The 20,014-nt window shown below is 45.2% G+C and overlaps 1 protein-coding gene across 1 annotated transcript; it reads right to left on the bottom strand.

Moving 5' to 3' along the window:
* Positions 1-3,364: 3,364 nt before the first annotated feature.
* On the bottom strand, positions 3,365-18,319 carry KLK8 (kallikrein related peptidase 8). The gene is made up of 5 exons (XM_043997181.1): positions 18,241-18,319; positions 17,644-17,803; positions 16,529-16,785; positions 4,843-4,976; positions 3,365-3,517 (listed from the first exon to the last, which is right to left on the bottom strand). The coding sequence occupies exons 1-5, from the start codon at positions 18,317-18,319 to the stop codon at positions 3,365-3,367; spliced, it is 783 nt and encodes a 260-aa protein (XP_043853116.1).
* Between the last annotated feature and the right edge of the window lie 1,695 nt (positions 18,320-20,014).

The raw sequence follows: 20,014 nt of genomic DNA, 5'->3' as shown, positions 1-20,014 counted from the left end.
TTACACCAAGAAGTCCAGAAGACTGAAATATACTGAAGGGAAATACTTTAATGACTCTAGTAAAGGAACTTCCAGGAGTTGTGAGATATCACCCTTTGCCCCATGTATCACTAACTTATGGCAGGATATGCCACAGAGTTTGGAGGAGATGTTTTGTACCAACTGCTCTTACCACATTACTTTAATAATACCTGTCTGACTGTGTAGTTGGCAACAACTGATAATGTAGAGAAGTGTCACACTGATGGGGGCTCGGTCCTCAGCCTGTAGATAATCAAAAATATATCATAGCAAAAGATCTTAGAGATCATTGAGTCCCACCAGATGAAGAAACTGAAGGTCAGAGTGGTTAAGTGACTTGCCCAGGGTCACACAGCTAGTAAGTGTCAAGTGTCTGAGGCCAGATTTGAACTCAGGTCCTCCTGACTCCAGAGCCGGTGCTCTATCCTCTGCAGTGCCACCTAGCTGCCCCTTGAATTTTTTAAAAAAAGAAAATGTCTCAGGTTCTTTCCAGGTCTAAATTCATAATGTTTAGTAGAAAGCACTTAGAAACATCTGGGCTTTGGAGAGAAAAAAAAAAAAAAAAGGTGGAGAGTGAGACATAATAAAGACCCAAGATTCCAGAGCTCTGACAAAAGGCAATTGGTTTTCACCAGATTCCAGGTCACACCTGCTTCCTGTCTTAAGAGTTATATTTAGAGGGACAGCTAGGTGGTGCAGTGGATACAGCACCAGCCCTGGATTCAGGAGGACATAAATTCAAATCCAGTGTCAGACATTTGACACTTATTAGCTTTGTGACCCTGGGCAAGTCACCTAACCCTCATTGCCCCAAAAGAGTTAGATTTAGAAGTCACTTTGCCTCCTTTTTTCAGTGTTAAAATGGGGGTAGAAGTGGTGGTGGTTGGGTCATTTCAGTCACTTAGGACTCTTTGAGACCCCATTTGGGGTTTTCTTGGCAAAGATACTGGAGCTCATTTTACAGATGAGAAAACTGAGGCAAATAGCCAGTAAGGTGTGACCCTGGGCAAATTACTTAACCCTGTCAAAAATGGGGATAATAACTTCTATACAGGAGGCATCTAGGAGACTCAGTGGGTAGAGTACTAACTAGGCCTGGAGTCAGGAAGACCTGAATTCAGACTTACCAGCTGTATAACTCTGGGGCTCTTTGCTTTAATCCACTGGAGGAGAAAATGGGAAAGCACTCCAGTATCATTGACAAGAAAATCCCATCGACAGGTCCATGGGGTCTCTCTCTCTCTCACACACACACACACACACACACACACACACACACATCCAACAGGACTGAACAACAGCAACAACCCCTATATAACCAAACTATTTCATAAGCTGTAATGATTAGGTGAATAGGAACATTTAAAGAAATCCCTCCTAAGTTCTCCCTGGGGTCCCCAGGTCAATCTCCTTTGAGAAACCTCAGTTGCCAGCCTCACTGAGGATATAGGCCATGACCCAGGCCTTGGGAACATTCAGGTGTCCAGCCCCTTCAGAATCTTTCCCAGCCCCAAGTGGTTCTAGATACCAAGGTACCAGCCTGTGGGGCCCGGATCTTTAATCGCAGATAAACTAAAAGGGGCGGGACTAGGACTGGTGGGTTTCGGGGGACTGGATGCTCTAGTGTGGGTTAGGTCAATTGGGCAAAGCCATAATTCTAAGGCGGGGAAATGGAGTGGGTGGGGGCTGGGGCGGGTCCTGAAGGATGGACCTTTTAAGAAAGAGACTTGAAGCTAGTCTTGGATGGTCGCAACACTGAAAGCCTGGGAATTCAGGAAAGGGGACTAGAGAGAATTTGGGGTAAGGAGGTGGTTTGGGAGCGGGGTTAGGCCGCCGGTGCAAAGTGTGAGTAGGATTGGGGGACAAGGTCCAGCCTGGAGAAGGGGAGCATCTGGCATAGAGGGCATGACTTAATGCTTGGGAACATGGGGCAAAAGGGGTGCAGGAAAGACGAAGAGGGTGGAACTAAAGAGCTATGGGGGGACTGGAAAGGGAGGGGAGAGTGTGCAAGTCTGAGTGTGGGAACAGAACACCCGAGTGGGCAGAGATAGGCGATAGGCCGTTGGCATGGGCAGGGCACCACGTGAGGGAGGGTATAAAACTCCGGGTTGGGGGAACTGGGGGACAAGGCGTGGCTTAGGGGCGGGCCCAGAACTCCGGGTTGGGGGGGGACTGGGGGAGCAGGGCGTGGCTTACGGGCGGGCCCCAAACGCCTAGGTGCTATGAGTGTGAGAATAAGTGTCGGGAGAGCTGGGAGCTGCGCACCAACTGCGGGCTGGGGCAGGCCTGAGACAGAAGCCAGGAGGTCCTGGCAAGGGTGCTACGGGGCCCGCGAGTCGTGTCCTGGGTATCCCAAGTTGTTGTGAAGCCGGGATGAAGGCCGGCGGACCAGAGGACTGGACCGACTGCCTGTCTGGAAGTCTGCGCATCCTTCCGTCTGTCTGAAAGGGTCTGGGAGCATCTTGTGTCTCCTGTCCTGAGGCTCCTCCCCGGGGCCCCACCCGCCTCTGGGGCCCCACCCGCCTCTGGGGTCCCACCCGAGAGGACATGCTCCCTCCGCCCTCGCCCCGGGAGGAATTGGGAAAGAGCAGGGTAACCAAGGGCCGCTGGGGCGGGGGCACGACTCCCATGCCCACAGACGCCAGCCGCGGGAGGTAGATGGCCTGATGTCGGGGGGCGGGGAGAGGGGAACTGTCACAGGCCGGGAAAGGAGAGCCCAGAGAACAGGGCGGGGAGGGGGGGGGAAGGAAAGGGGAGAGCGGAAATAGCAAGAGGCGCGCTGGGGGGTAGCTAGGTGGCACAATGGATAAAGCACCGGCCCTGGATTCAGGAAGACCTGAGTTTAAATTCGGGCTCAGACACTTGATACTTACTAGCTGTGTGACCCTGGGCAAGTCACTTAACCCTCATTGCCCCACCAAAAAAAAAAAAAAAAAAAAGGGAGGGAGACGCTGGGGGACAGACAGCTCTGAGACCGGGAGAAGAAAACAAGGAATGACGAGACAAAGACCAGGAGGGAGAAAGAAGGAAAGGACAGAGACGTAGTCACGGAGGGAGATTCAGAGACGCACACCCACAGTGCCAATCACTGAACACTTCCCTCCCAAGCCAAATCTTAAAGAAGGAATCACCGGGAGAAAGAGGACAGGGGCCCCAATGGAAGCGACGCACGCACGCCTCGGAGAGCCCCCAGCTCCGCCTCGGCGCTGTCCTACGCCTCTCCATGGAGCAGCAAAGCGCAGGCCGGTAGGTCTAGGGGGAGCACGGCCAGGGCTAAGCGTTTATTAAGGGAGAAGGACCGTCCCCTCCTCCTCCTTCCCGATCTCCCCCGCCCACCGTGGGCTCAGTTAGCACTGATGGTCTTCTTAATCCACTCCGTATAGCGGCAGACGCTGGTGTAGACGCCTGGCTTATTCACTGTCCCACAGGGGTCTGCGCCCCAAGATGTGATGCCCTGGAGAACGCCCTCGCACACCAAAGGGCCCCCGGAGTCACCCTGAATGAGAGAGTGAGAAGAAAAGGTAACCGACTGAATCTCGAGGACAAACACCGAGGGGAGCCCTGGTCCAACAGAGGGCCACGCTTGAGAGGGGAGCGTGAGAGGGGCGGTAGGAGGAGTGACTTCTTCCTAGATTCCAGCCTTGACCTTGACTAGGAAACGGGGGATTAAAGAGATCTCTCGACAATGGCTGAGATCCCTCTATTTCCCCAAGAATTTAGACAACAACCCGGACTTGCTGGTGCTGGTGCTGGTGGTGGTCAGTCGTTTCACTTGTGTCCCCCGTTTCCGGCCCTTTGTGACCTATCCTGGGGTTTTGGGCGAAGATACTAAGGTGGTATGCATTTCCTTCTCCAGCTCATTTTTACAGATGAGGGAACTGAAGCAAATGGATTAAGTGACTTGCCCAGGGTCACATAGCTAGTGTCTAAAGTCGGATTTGAACCCACAACGATGAATCTTCCTGATTCCAAGCCCAGTACTCTATCCACTTCACCACCTACCTTAGCCAGCGGGGAAAGGGCACTGTCATTCCTCCCCACCCCCCCATTTCACCACCAACAACCTCGTTGTGTATTTTGGGTGTTGGGCTTTGATTTCCACCTAGGGAACCCAGCTGAAGTTTTCATCACATTGTCCCAGCCCCTGCCAAAGTGGGAAAAGGACTTTGTTTCATTGGGTCCAATCCCTGAGGAGGGGGCGTGGCCTCAACTAAGGGACCTTAGTCCTAGTTATTAGAAATAATGGGTGGGGGCAGCTAGGTGGCGCAGTGGATAAAGTACCGGCCTTGGATTCAGGAGCACCTGAGTTCAAATCCAGCCTCAGACACTTGACACTTACTAGCTGTGTGACCCTGGGCAAGTCACTAAACCCTGTTGGCCTCTGTAAAATGAGCTGGAAAAGGAAAAAACAAACTACTACATTATATCTGCCAAGAAAACTCCAGATGGGGTCATGAAGAGTCAGACGAGACTGAAAAACGACTGAACAAATAAAGAAAAAAAAAGAATAATGTGATCTCCAAAGTCCTTTCAGTGGCAAGATCCTATAGTTGGAGGACAGTGGAAACAGCACTGATCTAGAGTCAGAGGCCCTGGGTTCAAATCCCATGGTTGTTCATTTACCACCAAATGATCTGAAAGAAATCGCCTCACCTCTCTGCATCATGAAGAGGCTACCCAGAGGGTTTGCAACAGCCAAGAATCCAAGCAAGGACTCCGCCCACCGCACCATGATGTTGGGTTTCTAGGCTCCCCCAAGTCCCTGAATCCAACCCCAGTCTCACCACCCCCACAACTGACTTCTTCCCCGTGAGCCCTGACCTGACAGGTGTCCACACCAGCGTTGTCTCCTGCACACACCATACCGTCTGAAATCTTGCCTGGGTAGGCCTCTTCACACTGATCCTGAGACCAGATGTTCAGTTCTGCACAGATCAGGGTTTCAGGAAAGTTCTCTAGGAATGGGGTTGGGGAGAGAAGGTTGATTAGTGATGGAAAAATACAAATCCGTATCTGCAAAATTTGAAAGATTTGCAACTGGAGATTTCACTGCTCTTGTAAAGAGAGTGCAATGCTTTAACTGACTAGCTTATTGGATGAAAACATGATCTTAGCCTTCCTCGTCTATATGGGGGGTGGGAGTGGGGAATGATAGAAGAAATGAGTAAATATATTTTCTAAAAGGCTCCAAGGTATAGGGTAAAAGAACTCACAAGGAAAGAAAATAACAAAGTCAAAATCCCTAAAAGCAAATGAATTTGCTCCAAGAATTTTCAATGCATTCTCATAAGTTCAGTAAGAGAAATAAAGGAGTCTCCTAATTCAATAAAAATGGAATTAAAATCTATTCAGGAAGAAGGAAAAATAATAAACATAAAACTTGACATGCTAAAACATTTGGTGGAAAATCTTAATAAGATGGTCGATTCTCTCATGAGAACTAGAGTCTAGATGGAAGATCAAAATGCAGAAGGGAAAGAAGAAACAACTAAACAAGGTTTCTAAAAAGCACAACTTGGAGAAGATTTGAGAGCTCTCTAAATGAAGATAACAGGGCCAAAGGGCAGAGCTCTGTCCTGGACCCTGAGCATTCTTGTTCTCTCTCCAAAATATGGTAAATGAATAGGAGAAAAAAGATCAGCTAATGGGGATCATTTCCTAAATAGAATCTTCTTTCATTCAGTGATTGAAGAGGTTCTGGTGCAGCCCCTCTTTTATAACCATGTTAAACAAAATTGTACTTTCATTTTCCCCCCTACACCCCCACCCCACCCCCACACACACACACACAATCTCGATTTCTCAATCCAGAGAAGTGACTGCTGAGCACCACCTGGAAAATTCTAGAATCGAATCACTGGAAGAGTCCTATGACCCACCAACTCTCCACCTCTGGCTCTCCTTGTCACCTTCTGTCTACACTTTCTGTGTTAGCTTTCTCTAACTCCAGAGCAGTTCTCTCCCCTGCTCTCCTCTCCTCTCCTCTTTTCCCCTCTCCTGTCCCCTCCCCCTTCTCTCCTCCCCTTTTCCCTTTCCTCTCCTCTTCTTTCCTATCCCTACCCCAAGTCTTTCTACACTTCTCTTTCTCTTCCTCACCATGTCTCTTATACACTCTTCATGTCTCTTCCTGAATACGTTCAGGATGGAAAACTCACTCCCCGATAAGGCCATTACATCATTATATTGTTCATTGTTATATTGTTCTAATAATTGGTTCCCGAGCATTTATTAGGCGCCTGCTCTGGTCCAGACACTGTGCTCAGCACTCTCCCTTCCCTCAAGCTGAAATCTGCCCCTTTGAAATTCCCAGCTGCATAGTGCAACTGTTTCTAGTTCTGCCTCTGAGGCCAAAAAGAATAAATTGAATTTCCCTTCCATATAATAACCCTCCAGAGACTTGAGGACAGATAGCGTGTCCCCTCCCCAATCCAAACTTCATGTTGTTGTTGTTTTCTTCTCCAGGCTAAATATTCCTGCTTCTTCAGTCATTCCCCTTATGTCCTGTGTGCCAGTTGCCTTACCTGTATGGGTTGTCCTCCTTTGGATCTGCTCCAGAATTTCCATAGCCTTCCTAAAATATGTCTCCCCAGAATAGCACCTACTAGAAGGGTCATGGCCAGAGAAAAGTGTGGTGGGAGTGTGAGGCCTCCCCCAACCTGCTAGACACTTTGCTACTCTTCATTCCTCCTAAAATCCAGTTAATCTTTTGGATCACATTGCATTGTTGACTCTCATTGGACTTGAAGACTAACTGGAGGCTAGCTCCTCGTCACATAAAATGTGGTCTCCCTATGCCTTACTGGTATGTGCTCATCAAATTTACAGGTATCATGAAGTTGGGAGGGATGTCTGAAATACTGGATGATACCACCAGGATCAGCTTTACAAACCAGGATATAGGGCTGAATACTGATGCTGCTGCTACTACTGTCATCACTACTTCTACCACTATAACAACAACCACTACTACCTACTACTAGCATGATATTTACTGTTACTACTGCAATTATTACTACCAGCACCATTACTCTACTACTACCTACTATTAACAACCACTACTGCCTACAGTGAACAACTACTACATAGTACTTACCTTACTACTACAACTACTACTACTACTACTACAATTACTACCACCATCACTATGTTTATTACTAATACCTACTACTAACATCTACTATTACTTACCTACTACTACTACTGCTACTCCAACCACCACCACACTACTAACTACTGACAATTACTCCTACTACCTACTACTGATAACTGCTACCTATTACCCCGCTACTATTACTACAATTATTACTAGCACCACCACTGTTTATTACTACTAACATCTACTATTATTTACCTACTACTACTGCTATCACTACTGCTACTACTGCAACTACTAATACTACCACCATCACCCCTAATACTAATAACAACTACTCTGCCAACCAACTACTAATAATTACTACCTATTACTTACTACTACTATTATTACTGTCACTGTTGTTGCTGCTACTACTACTACTATCACTACTATCACTACTATTACTACTATTACTACTATTACTATTACTATTACTATTACTATTACTATTACTATTACTATTACTATTACTATTAATATTACTATTACTATTACTATTACTATTACTATTTATTACTATAACTGAGGCAGCTAGGTGGCATACAGGATAGAGTACTGGACCTGGAATCAGGAAGATCTGAATTTAAATTTGGTCTCAGACACTAACTGTGTGTCTTAGGCAAGGCACTTATCTTTTCCTCAACTTCCTCAACTGTAAAATGAAGATAATAATAGCACTGCCTCACAGGGTTGTTTTAAGGATCAAATGAGATGATAATTGTAAAGCACTTAGTATATTACCTTGGCACATAGTAGGTACTATATGAATCTTAGCTATTATTATTAATATAACTAATCATAATAATAATAAACATATTAGGTTTGCAAAATGCTTTACTAATATTATCTAGTTTTATTATCATAACATTCCTGGGAATATATATGCTATTAATATCAACATTTTTATGGGTCAGGAAACTGAGATAAATAGTGGTTAAGTAACTTACCCAAGGTCACACAGTTATAAGTGTCTGAGGTCATGTTTCAACTTACGTCTTCCTGAGTCCAAGTCTACCCTACCCACTGTATCACCTAGCTATAAAAAAGATGAAAGTTACTATAATTAAACATCAAGTCTTGGGGTTCAAAAAAGTCAGTGTTGCCTGTCTAAAGGGGGGAAGTCATGGCTATACAGCAATTTGGATAAAACAAGATCCAGGTAAGCAAGCAGGTGAGAAAGGTTAGTTAGTTACAAGTTCAATATGGCAGCCAAAAAGGCTAATGTGATTTCTGGCTCCATTAAGAGAAGAATCTTCCAGGAATAGGAAGTGCTGGTACCGTTGAACTCTTTCCAGGCCAGATCACATCTAGCGTTCAGTTCTAGGCACCAAAATTTAGGAAGAACATTGAGATGACGTAGGACAACCACATGAGGACACTCAGTCTGGGGATGGGTTTTCAGTCCACATGCTATAAGGATTGACTAAAGGACTTGAGGATGGAGGAATTGGGGAGGGGGAAGGATGAAAACTGTCTTTGGGGATGTGAAAAGCCAGACCAAGGAAGAAGAGTTTGGCTTGTTCTATCATTAAACACCAGCCCTAGGTTATAAAAAGATAGATCTAGGCTCAATGTCTGGAAAAATTCCCCAACAATTAGAGCTGTCCCAGAGTGCAATGGGTGGCCTTGGAAGGACCTGAGGTGTTCCAGGAGAAACTGAACAACCAATCACTCATCCAGTGGGTAGTAATAAGAATTCCTTTAGGTAGGTATTGTATTACATGACTTCTGGTAAGGTCCCTTCTGACTTTTAAAAAACCTACTTGTTGGAGTAGCAGTGGATAGAGCACCGGCCCTGGATTCAGGAGGACCTGAGTTCAAATCTGACCTCAGACACTTAACACTTACTAGCTGTGTGACCCTGAGCAAGTCACTTAACCCCAATTGCCCTGAAAAAAAAAAAAAAAGAAAAAGAAAACCTATTTGTTTTGTGTGGTTGTTACTGTTGCACAAACATGTATGTGTGCATGCAGTTTAACCAAACCCAGGATTTGATGGTGGTTGCTGTTCAGTTATTCAATCATGTCCAACTCTCCATTACCTCATTTTGGGGTTTTCTTGGCAAAGATACTGGAGTGGTTTGCCATTTCCTCCCCAGCTCATTTTACAGGTAAGAAAACTGAGGCAAACAGGGTAAAGTGACTTGCCCAGGGTCACACAGCAAGGAAGTATCTAAGGTTTGGTTAATTTATCCCTATAAAAGTTCACCTTTTGAGCTTCAGCTTAGAGAGAGATTTTTGAGTTACAAATTATGGCCTTATTTATAATACGGCAACCTCCCACCAACCCCCAGTTCTATCATACTTTTAAAAATTTGGTTTCAAATATTGAAGCTCTTCTTGACTTATTCTACAGCAGCCAACTTAAGTCCTTTTTGCTTCAGGATACAGGACAATATAATAGCAACGGTAACAATAATGGTTATCACTAATAGAGTGCTTTAATATTTCCAAGGCACTGTATAAATATTAGTACATTTGATTATCACAACACTTCAGGCAGTAAGCACTATTATTATCTCATTTTACAATTGAAGAAACTGAGGCAAAGGTGAAGTGACTTAACTAAAGTCACACTTGGTAAATATCTGAGGTATGTAGTAGAAAGTGTCATTTTTGTTTTTATATCCCCAATACCTAACCCAGTGCCTGGCATACAGTAGACACTATTTGAATGAATGAATGAATTAATTAATTAATTAATTTAAGTCAATAGATGTGATTTGGATTAGATCAGTTTCCTTGTCTACAAAGTACAAATAATACATTGCCTACATCCCAAAATTGTTAAAAAGATCAAACTAAAGGGTGCCTAGGTGATGCAGTGGGTAGAGCACTGGCCCTGGATTTTTAAATCCGGCCTCAGACACTTGACACTTTCTAGCTGTGTGACCCTAGATGAGTCATTTAACCCCAATTGCCTCACCAAAAAAACAAAACAAAACAAACAAACGAAAAAACAAAACAGAAGAAGAAGAAGAAGAAGAAGAAGAAGAAGAAGAAGAAGAAGAAGAAGAAGAAGAAGAAGAAGATCAAACTAGATTACTTGGATCAAGCAAACAAGATGTCAACATGTCAAGGTTCTGTGATTTTCTCAGAATGATTATTCCCTCCTCCCTGGCCCATTCTTTCCATGAGTTTAGTCTTAGAGACTTGCCTGGAATTCAGAAAGGTTGAGTGATTTCCCCAGGGTGACAAAGTTGATAAGTGGCAGAGGCAGGATTTGCACTTGGCCCTCCAGGATTCCAAGTCCAAGATTCAGTCTACTATATGGGGTTTCTCCCCTTCACCTATCTAAGGGCTATATAAATATTACTATTTTCCCTGACTACTTCATATATTACCTGGATGAACTCCTACTGCTATAAGGAGTCAGCATTATCCCATTTCTCATTTGATTATACACTATTTGTTTTTTGGGGTTTTTGGGGGGGGTTTTTAGGGGCAATGAGGGTTAAGTGACTTGCCCAGGGTCACACAGCTAGTAAGTGTCAAGTGTCTAAGGTTGGATTTGAACTCAGGTCCTCCTGAATCCAAGGCCAGTGCTTTATCCACTGCACTACCTAGCTGCCCCCTGATTATACACTATTAAGGTTTCTTGAAGCAGTTAGGTGGCACAGTGTATAGAGCTCTGAGCCTGGAGTCAGGAAGATCTGAGTTCAAATCTGGCTTCAAACACTTTCTAACTGTGTGGCCCTTGGCAAGTCACTTAACCCTTATTTGTAAATAGGGGTTCCTCATCTGTAAAATTGCAACACACAGGAAAAGGAAATGGCAAATAAATCCATTATCTTTGCCAAGAAAACTCCATGGCCAACATTCATGGGGTCAGGTAGAGTTGGACATGAGTCAACAACAATAATGGGTTTCTCAAGTCCTTACCTGCAATTTCATTCTTGTAAAGAAATACTAGTGTAGGGGCAGCTAGGTGGAACAGTGGATAAAGCACCAGCCCTGGATTCAGGAGGACCTGAGTTCAAATTCAGCCTCAACCACTTGTTATTTACTAGATGTGTGACCCTAGGCAAGTCACTTAACCCTCACTGCCCCACAAACAAAAAAAAGAAAATACTAGTGTAAAAACTCTCTCCACAAATGCAGAGCAGCAGCTCATGTATAACTTAGTATCTCAGAAAGCCTGAGGCATGAGATGTTAAGTGACCCATCAATGGCCTCAATATATTCATCATAAATGGGATTTGAATGCAAGAAGTTTTGCCTGACTCTGAGTCTAGACATCTCTTGACTACAACACTCTTCCAGATGTGTTAGTCTTGCTGCCCCACTGAGGCTGTGAGGCCTTTTTCTGTCTTTCCCAAATTGTCTAAGGTAAAGAAGGAAGGAAGGAAGGAAGGAAGGAAGGAAGGAAGGAAGGAAGGAAGGAAGGAAGGAAGGAAGGAAGGAAGGAAGGAAGGAAGGAAGGAAGGAAGGGAGGGAGGGAGGGAGGGAGGGAGGGAGGAAAGAAGGAAGGAAGGGAGGGAGGAAAGAAGGAAGGAAGGAAAGGAAGGAAGGAAAGGAAGGAGGGAGGAAAGAAGGAAGGAAGGAAAGAAGGAAAGAAGGGAGGAAGGAAGGAAGGGAGGGAGGGAGGAAAGAAGGAAAGAAGGGAGGGAGGAAAGAAGGGAGGAAAGAAGGGAGGAAGGGAGGAAGGAAGGAAGGAAGGAAAGAAAGGCGGGAGGAAGGAAGGAAAGTAGGGAGGGAGGAAAGAAGTATAACGATTGGAATAACGCCACCTGCTGGATACTTACTGTAGAAGAGTTCTGCCCATGAAGCGAAGGTCTTTGAGGGCAAGACCAGGAGTCTTTTCTTTGGCGTCAGGAAGTGACGCGGGCTAGTGGGAGGAGGAAGGAAGAGACTGGCGCTTGCTCTCAGGCTCTTTCCTGAGACTGGTGGAGAGTGGAGCTAGAAATGCGCTCTCCCTTTAATAGATAGAAATCTAGGCCTTTCTCTCTCTCTTTATCAAATTCTTATTCTCCTTAATAAAAGCTTAAAAGTCTAACTCTTGCTAAAGCTTATAATTTATTGGCAACCACTCATTAGATATTTTAGACAGACTAGCTAGAATTTTAGCCCTTAACGGATGGCTGACCACAAAGAGGAAAGCTAAACCTCAGTCTTTTGATCTTCTGGTTGGGTAAGAAATTTCCCCTCCCTCTCCCTTTAACTGCTAAGTACTGGCGTACTGGCTGTGTTTTCCCTTTAAATTTTTTCGAATGGACCTTTTAAACTCCCTAATTACCCTATTTTTGATTTTAGTCTGTTTAACCAGACAAATGGGAGATAAGATCATGTTAATGCTTTGTTTTTGTGGATTTTCTATTTTTCTTTTTATTTTTGTTAAAAGAGCCAGCAACTTACTCACACAAGGAAATATCTCTCCCTCTCCCAACCATGCTTTTTCAGAGAAACCTGAAGAGATTCCCCGCAGCTTTTCCCAGTTCTAACACTAATCGTCGCTTTAATTTTGCATGCCTGGAGGCAATGACCCACCCTCTAGAAGCTTTTAATCCCCTAGCACCTGGAGGCAAAGTGGGGGAAGAGGAATCCAGGCCTGAGTTCAAAATCAAGTCTGATTCAAATTGCTCTGGTCCCTCCCCTCCTCTCCAGACCCCACCCTCTACTCCTCCCATGGCCAAGCCCATTGCTTCCCCAGCCTGGGAAGTCCAGAGAACTGATGCGCATGCTCAACTTTCTCTAACTACATTTGCAGCTTCAGGCTCAGCCCTTCTCCAACCTGGCTGTGCTTCTGAGACAACCTTAGAAAGCCCTTTAAATTCCAGATATGCTCGTTTTGTTCATAATTTTGCTAAGCTGCTTTTGTCTTTAATTAGTAATCTTATAAAGCATTTGTATGGTGAAAAGACTGACAGACAATATAGAGGGGTTAAAAAAGAAAAACTTAAGCTGAATAAGAATGACAACCATCAACATAGTTCAAGACTCTGCTTCTTTTGCCATGGAAGGGTATATATTTTACAGAAATGTAGAAGTAAGCAGCAAGGTATTGATATGAATATTGGGGATTTTAGATATCGGAATCAAAAGTGTTCTGAATTTACTCAGAGTATTAATGTCAGTTCAGAGGTTACATAGGATTTCTATGCTATCACATCTACATTTTGAAATTAATGGTATGGGTTTATTTTTATAGAGATTTTCATGCTTTTGAGATTGTATCTTATACTTAGTTTTTAAAACAAGGAGAATATTTGTAAAAGCTTTTTAGTCATGTGATCAAGTTTATATTTTATAATACTCATTAATATTAAGTTCATGCTCATTTAGATTTCCTTAGTTTGAATTTCACTGTCTTTTATTGTTCCATGTGTATTTTCTTCTATTCATTTATCTAATTTTTAAAAATTGCAAGATGGTTTTGATTTCATAATACAATGTTAATTCTAGGAGTATTGTGCTCCCATATTCTGAGTTGTTTGTTTTTGTTATTTTTTCTCAACTGATTATTTGATCAAACTCTTTAAAGTATTTCCCTGGCAAATTGGTTGCCATGGCAAGTGTAAATGGATTCTAGAAGTATTATTTTTGATAAGCATATTCTAAAAAAAAAAAAAAGAGGGGAACATTTGTAAAAGTTTTCTTTTTTAAAAAAAAGTTTTCTTTGAGATTCTGTTGTGCTTTAACTTGTATTTAAATATGTTCTGATTTTTCACAAAAGTAATAGTATACTAAGTAAAAAAAAGGGGTATTATTTGAAATTGTTGCATAATTATATATTGTGTTCTGAGTCAAGATGTATTCACATTTTTTGCAATCATTTATTATCCTCAATTTTTAAATCCATATGAGACTTGGATTATGGGAACTTATCATTTAAGACATTAATTGCCTTTATTCTGAGTTATCAGATGCCAGTTGGCCAAGATGCCATCCAATCACAAGAGGAATACATGCAAGAGCAGACACTGAACTGTCACATGAGGGGAGACATGCATGAAGTCAAGGTATGGCTGAGGGAACGGCTTTTGACAAATGTTGAGGTTGGATTCTCTTGGTTTAATATTTTATTTTATTTTTCCCCACAATATTGTACAGATGGCTGGAAGTATTCATCCCACCCATCTCACTTCTACACCTGGCTTCTATGCTCCCTCCTATATGCCTGATGCCATGGACATCTCAATCCCATGCATCTGATTAAGTCTGACTCAGTTTCCTCCAATATGTTCGGTGGCATGGACGTATATTCCATCCACCTATTTTAAGCCTGGCATACTGCATGGGCAGTACATATTGCTCAAGTGTGGGAACGCTCATATCCCATCATTTCTCTGTTCTTTTATGGTAACCCCCATAATTATCTCAGGTGTCATGATAAATAGTGTTGAATTTGGCCTTGACATCTGTTACCAATTATATTAGATTTTTTAATTTCTCATAATGGCATGAGGATAATTAGGCAGATGATGCAAAAAGTGATGAAACAAAGATAAAAATTATTTTTAAAAATTAATATCGCAGCAATTGTCTTCTCAATTACCCTCCATAAAGGGGGACTGTAATAATATTATAATTTTAAAGAATGGTTCAATTTTTGTTTTATTATATGTTTCATGTGTAACAACTAAGATTCTGAATTCCCTTAGACATGTTTTTGAGAACTTTCATTGTTTGATTTGATTATTGACAAAGCTATTTTAAAGTTGTGTTAAGCTCAATTTTGTAGGAAATTTTCCTGGCTGATTACCAGCATCCACACATCAACCCCTGAAAAGACTTCCATTCCATGACTACACCTAGAGGACATCTGAGAAAAGACTTTCAGAGACTTTAAATGAACAGTTTTGTTTTGTTGTTGTTTTTTTTCTCTTTCTCTTTCTGTTATAATATACACCATCTATAACATGTATTCTCTGCAGAGGCCCTCCCTTTGCAAGACCAATGTCAAAGCGTCGGTTCATGAGGACAAAAAATCGCCCCTCTGGACAAAACTTTCCTCTCTCCCTTTTCTATATTGATATTATCATATTGTTAGTTAGCATAGGTTATTATATTCTGTTATTTTTGACTGTTTCATCAAGGAAACGTACCGTTTCTTGAGGAAACAAAGCAGGGAACTGTAACGATTGGAATAACGCCACCTGCTGGAGACTTACTGTAGAAGAGTTCTGCCCATGAAGTGAAGGTCTTTGAGGGCAAGACCAGGAGTCTTTTCTTTGGCGTCAGGAAGTGACGCGGGCTAGTGGGAGGAGGAAGGAAGAGACTGGCGCTTGCTCTCAGGCTCTTTCCTGAGACTGGTGGAGAGTGGAGCTAGAAATGTGCTCTCCCTTTAATAGATAGAAATCTAGGCCTTTCTCTCTCTCTTTATCAAATTCTTATTCTCCTTAATAAATGCTTAAAAGTCTAACTCTTGCTAAAGCTTATAATTTATTGGCAACCACTCATTAGATATTTTAGACAGTTTAGCTAGAATTTTAGCCCTTAACAGAAGGAAGGAAAGAAGGGAGGAAGGAAGGCAGGAAAGAAAGAAGGGAGGGAGGGAGGAAAGAAGGAAGGAAGGAAAGAAGGGAGGAAGGAAGGAAGGAAAGGTGGGAGGGAGGAAAGAAGGAAGGAAGGAGAAGAGAAAGGGAAGGAGAATCTCTGATTTATTGTTACTTTTATGACCATGAGGAAGTGATCTCCTTCTCTAATCCTCAGTTTCCTAATATGTAACATGAGGGTGTTGAGCTAGATCAACAATTCTCCAACTTTTTCACCCCAGGACACCTGTATGCTCTTAAGAACTATTAAAGACATGACCCCCGGCTGCCTTTGCTTCTGTGGGTTATAGTTATATTAGCCATATTAGAACTTAAGCTATTTTAGTATTATTATAAAAACAGTTTTGATGGTGACACACTTAGAACTGTCCCTTCCTCATTCTGCCATTCTCCGTTCTGAAGGTTTGCCCAGAGCTGACCATCTCTATTCTAAGGGCTCTGTGACCTCTGACATCCTAAATTCTTTATACTAAGGCTTATTCTAGCTCTGATATGCTATAATGGTGAAGGTGCTGACCTTCCATTTTCAGCATCCTATTTACCAACGGCCCTTGAAGGTGGAACATTCTAAGTTCTTCAGACTAAAATCCCTGGGTAGCCTCACTTGATCTTTTGGCCAAAGTGTTCCCCCTGTTCCTTCTGAGGGTCCACTTGAGATCTCCCTGCTCCACCCAGCAGCACCCCTCATTGGAAGGAGCTCTGGATTCAGAACAGGGTGGTTTGGGTTAGAATTCTGATTCCTCTCCTTCTTAGATATCTGACTTTGCAAAAGGTATTTGTCCCTTGGGGGCCTTGGTTTCCTCATTTGTAAAATGAGGACATAACTTTGGGGGGTCTGTTTTCACAATATCCTATTATCCCTCCTCCTGGAGAAGTACCTCTGGGGCTGGTGGTGGTACCCCAACCTGACACAAGGCATTTCTGGTCAGGCTGAGGACATTGGGAAGGAAGTTCAATGGGCTTCACTTTGCTGTTCACATTGACTGATTTCCGAAGTCTGAGAAGCATCAGGTCATGTCTGTTGTTATTAGATGAGTTGTGGCAAGGATGAGGGATAAATCGATCCACCTTGATTTCTTGCTCAGAACCGTCTGGCTTCTGCAGGTTATGCTGTCCTAGGTGGACTGTGTACTTCCTGGTGGGGGTGGGGAGAGATTGTACTATACCCAGGTATCAATGCTCCCAGCACTCACCCTTCAGGGATTCTGGCATCTGTTCCCTACCCACTTGGGAACCTTGTACCCCTAAAAACCCAGGTGTCCAGGCCTAGTCTCAAGCCTTCCAGGGAATCCAGATAACTGAGCCTCTCTCCCCCAGATACCCAGGCATCCAGGCCCTCAGACCCCACCCCCTAGGGATGAAGTCAACTAGTTGCTCAATCCCCAATTCACCAAGGGATACAAGCATCTGCACTCTTGCCCCCTTGCTTAACCCTGCCTCCCTAGCTTCTGCCTCCCACAGGACCCCCCACAACTGAGCACCTAGCTTCTGCCACCTCAGAGACCTACTTAACTATAAATTCAGCCCATGCCTCTGGCCAAAGGAACAGACACACCCAGGTACAGAGATGCCAAACACTTTCCACATTCCCTAGTGAAGCAGCCATTCACAAAAGGACAGAGACTGCTGTGTTTCCATAGCCCCCACTGGGAGATATAGGCTCTTCCTCCCCCACTACCTCAGTGAAGTATTTCATTTGGGAAGATGAGCAGAGGGTCAGAGGGTCTCTTTATTAGAGGTGCCCCACCCCCATGCCTTGAGGCACCTGTGTAGACACTTGGTCCCTCGAATCAGCCTCCTCAAAGATCTAGGCATCCATCCCCCAAGTCCCAAGGCCCTGGGAGGATATTCTTCCCCCACCCTTCAATAAAATGGTCTCCCTGAGAGACAGTGAGACAGAGACCAACCTATACATGAGTTTCACACAGTCTCTACCCCCTTCTTAGGGACCCCTGTGCCCTGCTCCCTTAGGGACCCAAACATTCACACTCACGGTTTCTGACAGTGGGCTGCTGTGAGTATCCACTGAGGGGCCACCAGGACCCCTCCACAGAGGAGTCGCACACCCTGGAACAAGCCAGCTTGCCAGGGCTGGGAATGAGGTACACATGGCTGCCCCCCCAGGACCCTGGAGTCCTCTCCTTGAAGATACCCTGAAATAGCAAGTGAGGGGGAGGTGGTTACTCAGATGCCCTACAGAAAGAGGGAGCTGGGTAAGAATACAGGCAGAGATTTCTTCCTGTGATACCCCCACAAGACTACACCAGCACCCCCTTCACCCATGCTTCATACCAAGATTGATCCACTCTATGTTCTCACACACTTCTATAGCCTATACAAAACCCTCCCAACCCTTTGTGTTTCCACAGCCATTCACTCTCTAGTGAGCTCTCAGAAAGGGTCCCATAAATTCCCCTGGGCCTTTAAATCCACTCAAACTACCCCCTCCCATCCCATGTGCTCCCACACAGTTTTTTCCAGTGTTCAAATATATTCCGGCACCATCCCTCATAGCCTCAGAAGCACAAGGTAAAGATTCTCTTGGTGCGTTTCCCACACTCTGGAATCCACCCCCAGCCCCATCTCTCACCTGCACGGGTTGTCAGTAGCAGCGGGAGGAAGGCCAAGCATTTCCAGGTGTGGGAGCAGGAGCCTGAAGAGGGTCCCATGGCAGGGCCTGCTGGGCTGGACAGTGGGAGGGGGAGGGGGGAGTCAGGTAGGGACTAACCCTTGAGGGAAGGGAGGAGGGGGGAGGGCGAAGGGTCGAAATTCCAGACGTCCTTCCCTGAAGTGAGGGACTGAGGCATAGGGGGGTGAGAGATTGGAGAAGAGAAGGGCTCTCAGCTGTATAATCAGGGTGATTGGGTCCCTCCGTGCAGTAGGAGACAAGATGCCCTGATCCCTGTGGGGACGGTGACACGGGAATCGATGCCCTAAATGTCTGCTCCTGACGTGGAGGGGAGGGAAGGATGCCCAGGTCCCTATTAGGAGACCGACTCCCCTGAGCCCCAGAAAGGAGAGCCGGGGCCATTCAGTCTTGGCTTCCTCACCTTAGGGACTCTTCCGGGGGGCAGTTCTGGGCTTAGGCTCCTGGCTGAGTCCCCCCTTAGGGTTCCTATGATGCTTCAAATCCCCTGGTCCCCAGATGTCACCAACTCCTAGGACCAGACTTTTAAGGAGGCGGAACCGGCCCTGCCCTGCCCTGCCCTTCCTCTCCCCGCCCCGCCTCTTCTTGCCCTACACTGCTTTTTATGAAGCCGGCCTGGAGCCAGAAGCCCGGCTGTATCGGAGACACTGGGTATCCGGACGCCTGAGTCCCTAAGAGGGCTGAGCTTGGTACCTCTATCCCCGAAGGAGGAGGGAGCTGCGGAATCGGACGTCCGGGTCTGGGGGGGATTGGCAGCTGGCTGCAGTCAAACCTTCGAGCTGTGAGATGAAGGAGCGGGGGAGGGTGAGAAGTCCGGGAGACCTGGGTCCCAGGAGGGGCGGGTGGAGCGATCCGGGACGGCTGGTTTGGGAGGCGCCATGACCCGGTTTCCCCTTCCCTCCTGCCGATGCAGCGACTGGGCGGGGTAAGTCCTGGCCATCTCGCGACGGGACAAACAAGGGTTGAGGAAGCACAAAAGCCGAGGATCTCAGCTCGGACAGAGTGCTTGGAAATCCGCTGTCTACCCCATCGCCATATACTCCCCCGAGCTCACCCCACCCCCATCACCATATGTTTCTGTTCACCCGAGAAGGTGACCGAGGTTCAGCTAGGTAAAGGGACTCCCCAGGTCACACAGTCTGTTTGGGACAAAGCCAGGCTTCTTGACGCCAGGTTCAGGGGCTTTCCCCCAACCACACCCGCCGCCTGTGAGCCAAATCTAGTAATACGCAAAGAGGGGGCGGGAGTCTATTATTATTCAGTTATGTAGGGTTAAGGCAAAGTGTGTTTAGACATCATCTGCTCCTCAAATCTTTAACCTGGGGTCCAGCGGTAGGTGGATAGATTTCAGGGGCTGCATGAATGAGGGAATGAGGCACATAAGGCTGCGCCCCCAGGACCCTGGAGTTCTCCAGGGTCCTGAAGATACCCTGAAATAGCAAGTGAGGGGGAAGTGGTTACTCAGATACCCTACAGAAAGAGGGAGTGGGGCTGCACGAACTTGGATGGGGGGGAAATACATCTTTATTTCGCCAACCTCTAGCTAAAATGTAGCGTTTCCTTCAGTTATTTTTTAATATTTTTTCCTGAGAAAGGGCTTCTCCAGACTACCAAAGGGGTCCATGACATACACACAAAAAGTGAAGAATTCCTGATCTAGCCCCCCCCTCCTTATTTTACAGAGGAAGAAACTGAGGTCTAGAGAGGTCTGGTGATT

Source organism: Dromiciops gliroides, chromosome 3 (assembly GCF_019393635.1).
Source record: "Dromiciops gliroides isolate mDroGli1 chromosome 3, mDroGli1.pri, whole genome shotgun sequence".
NCBI classification, from domain to species: domain Eukaryota; kingdom Metazoa; phylum Chordata; class Mammalia; order Microbiotheria; family Microbiotheriidae; genus Dromiciops; species Dromiciops gliroides.
Note: the sequence above shows the minus strand (reverse complement) of the source record. Positions and strands in the feature narration are given on the sequence as shown.

What these genes read in the sequence shown, in the direction of transcription:
- KLK8 (XM_043997181.1), bottom strand. Translation starts at nt 18,319, where the DNA reads ATGGGACCCTCTTCAGGCTCCTGCTCCCACACCTGGAAATGCTTGGCC. An exon ending in GCAGCCCACTGTCAGAAACC is followed by an intron (nt 16,786 to 17,643) that starts GTGAGTGTGAAT and finishes CACCCCCACCAG; the next exon opens with GAAGTACACAGTCCACCTAG. An exon ending in CTGGTGTGGACACCTGTCAG is followed by an intron (nt 3,518 to 4,842) that starts GTCAGGGCTCAC and finishes TCTCTCATTCAG; the next exon opens with GGTGACTCCGGGGGCCCTTT.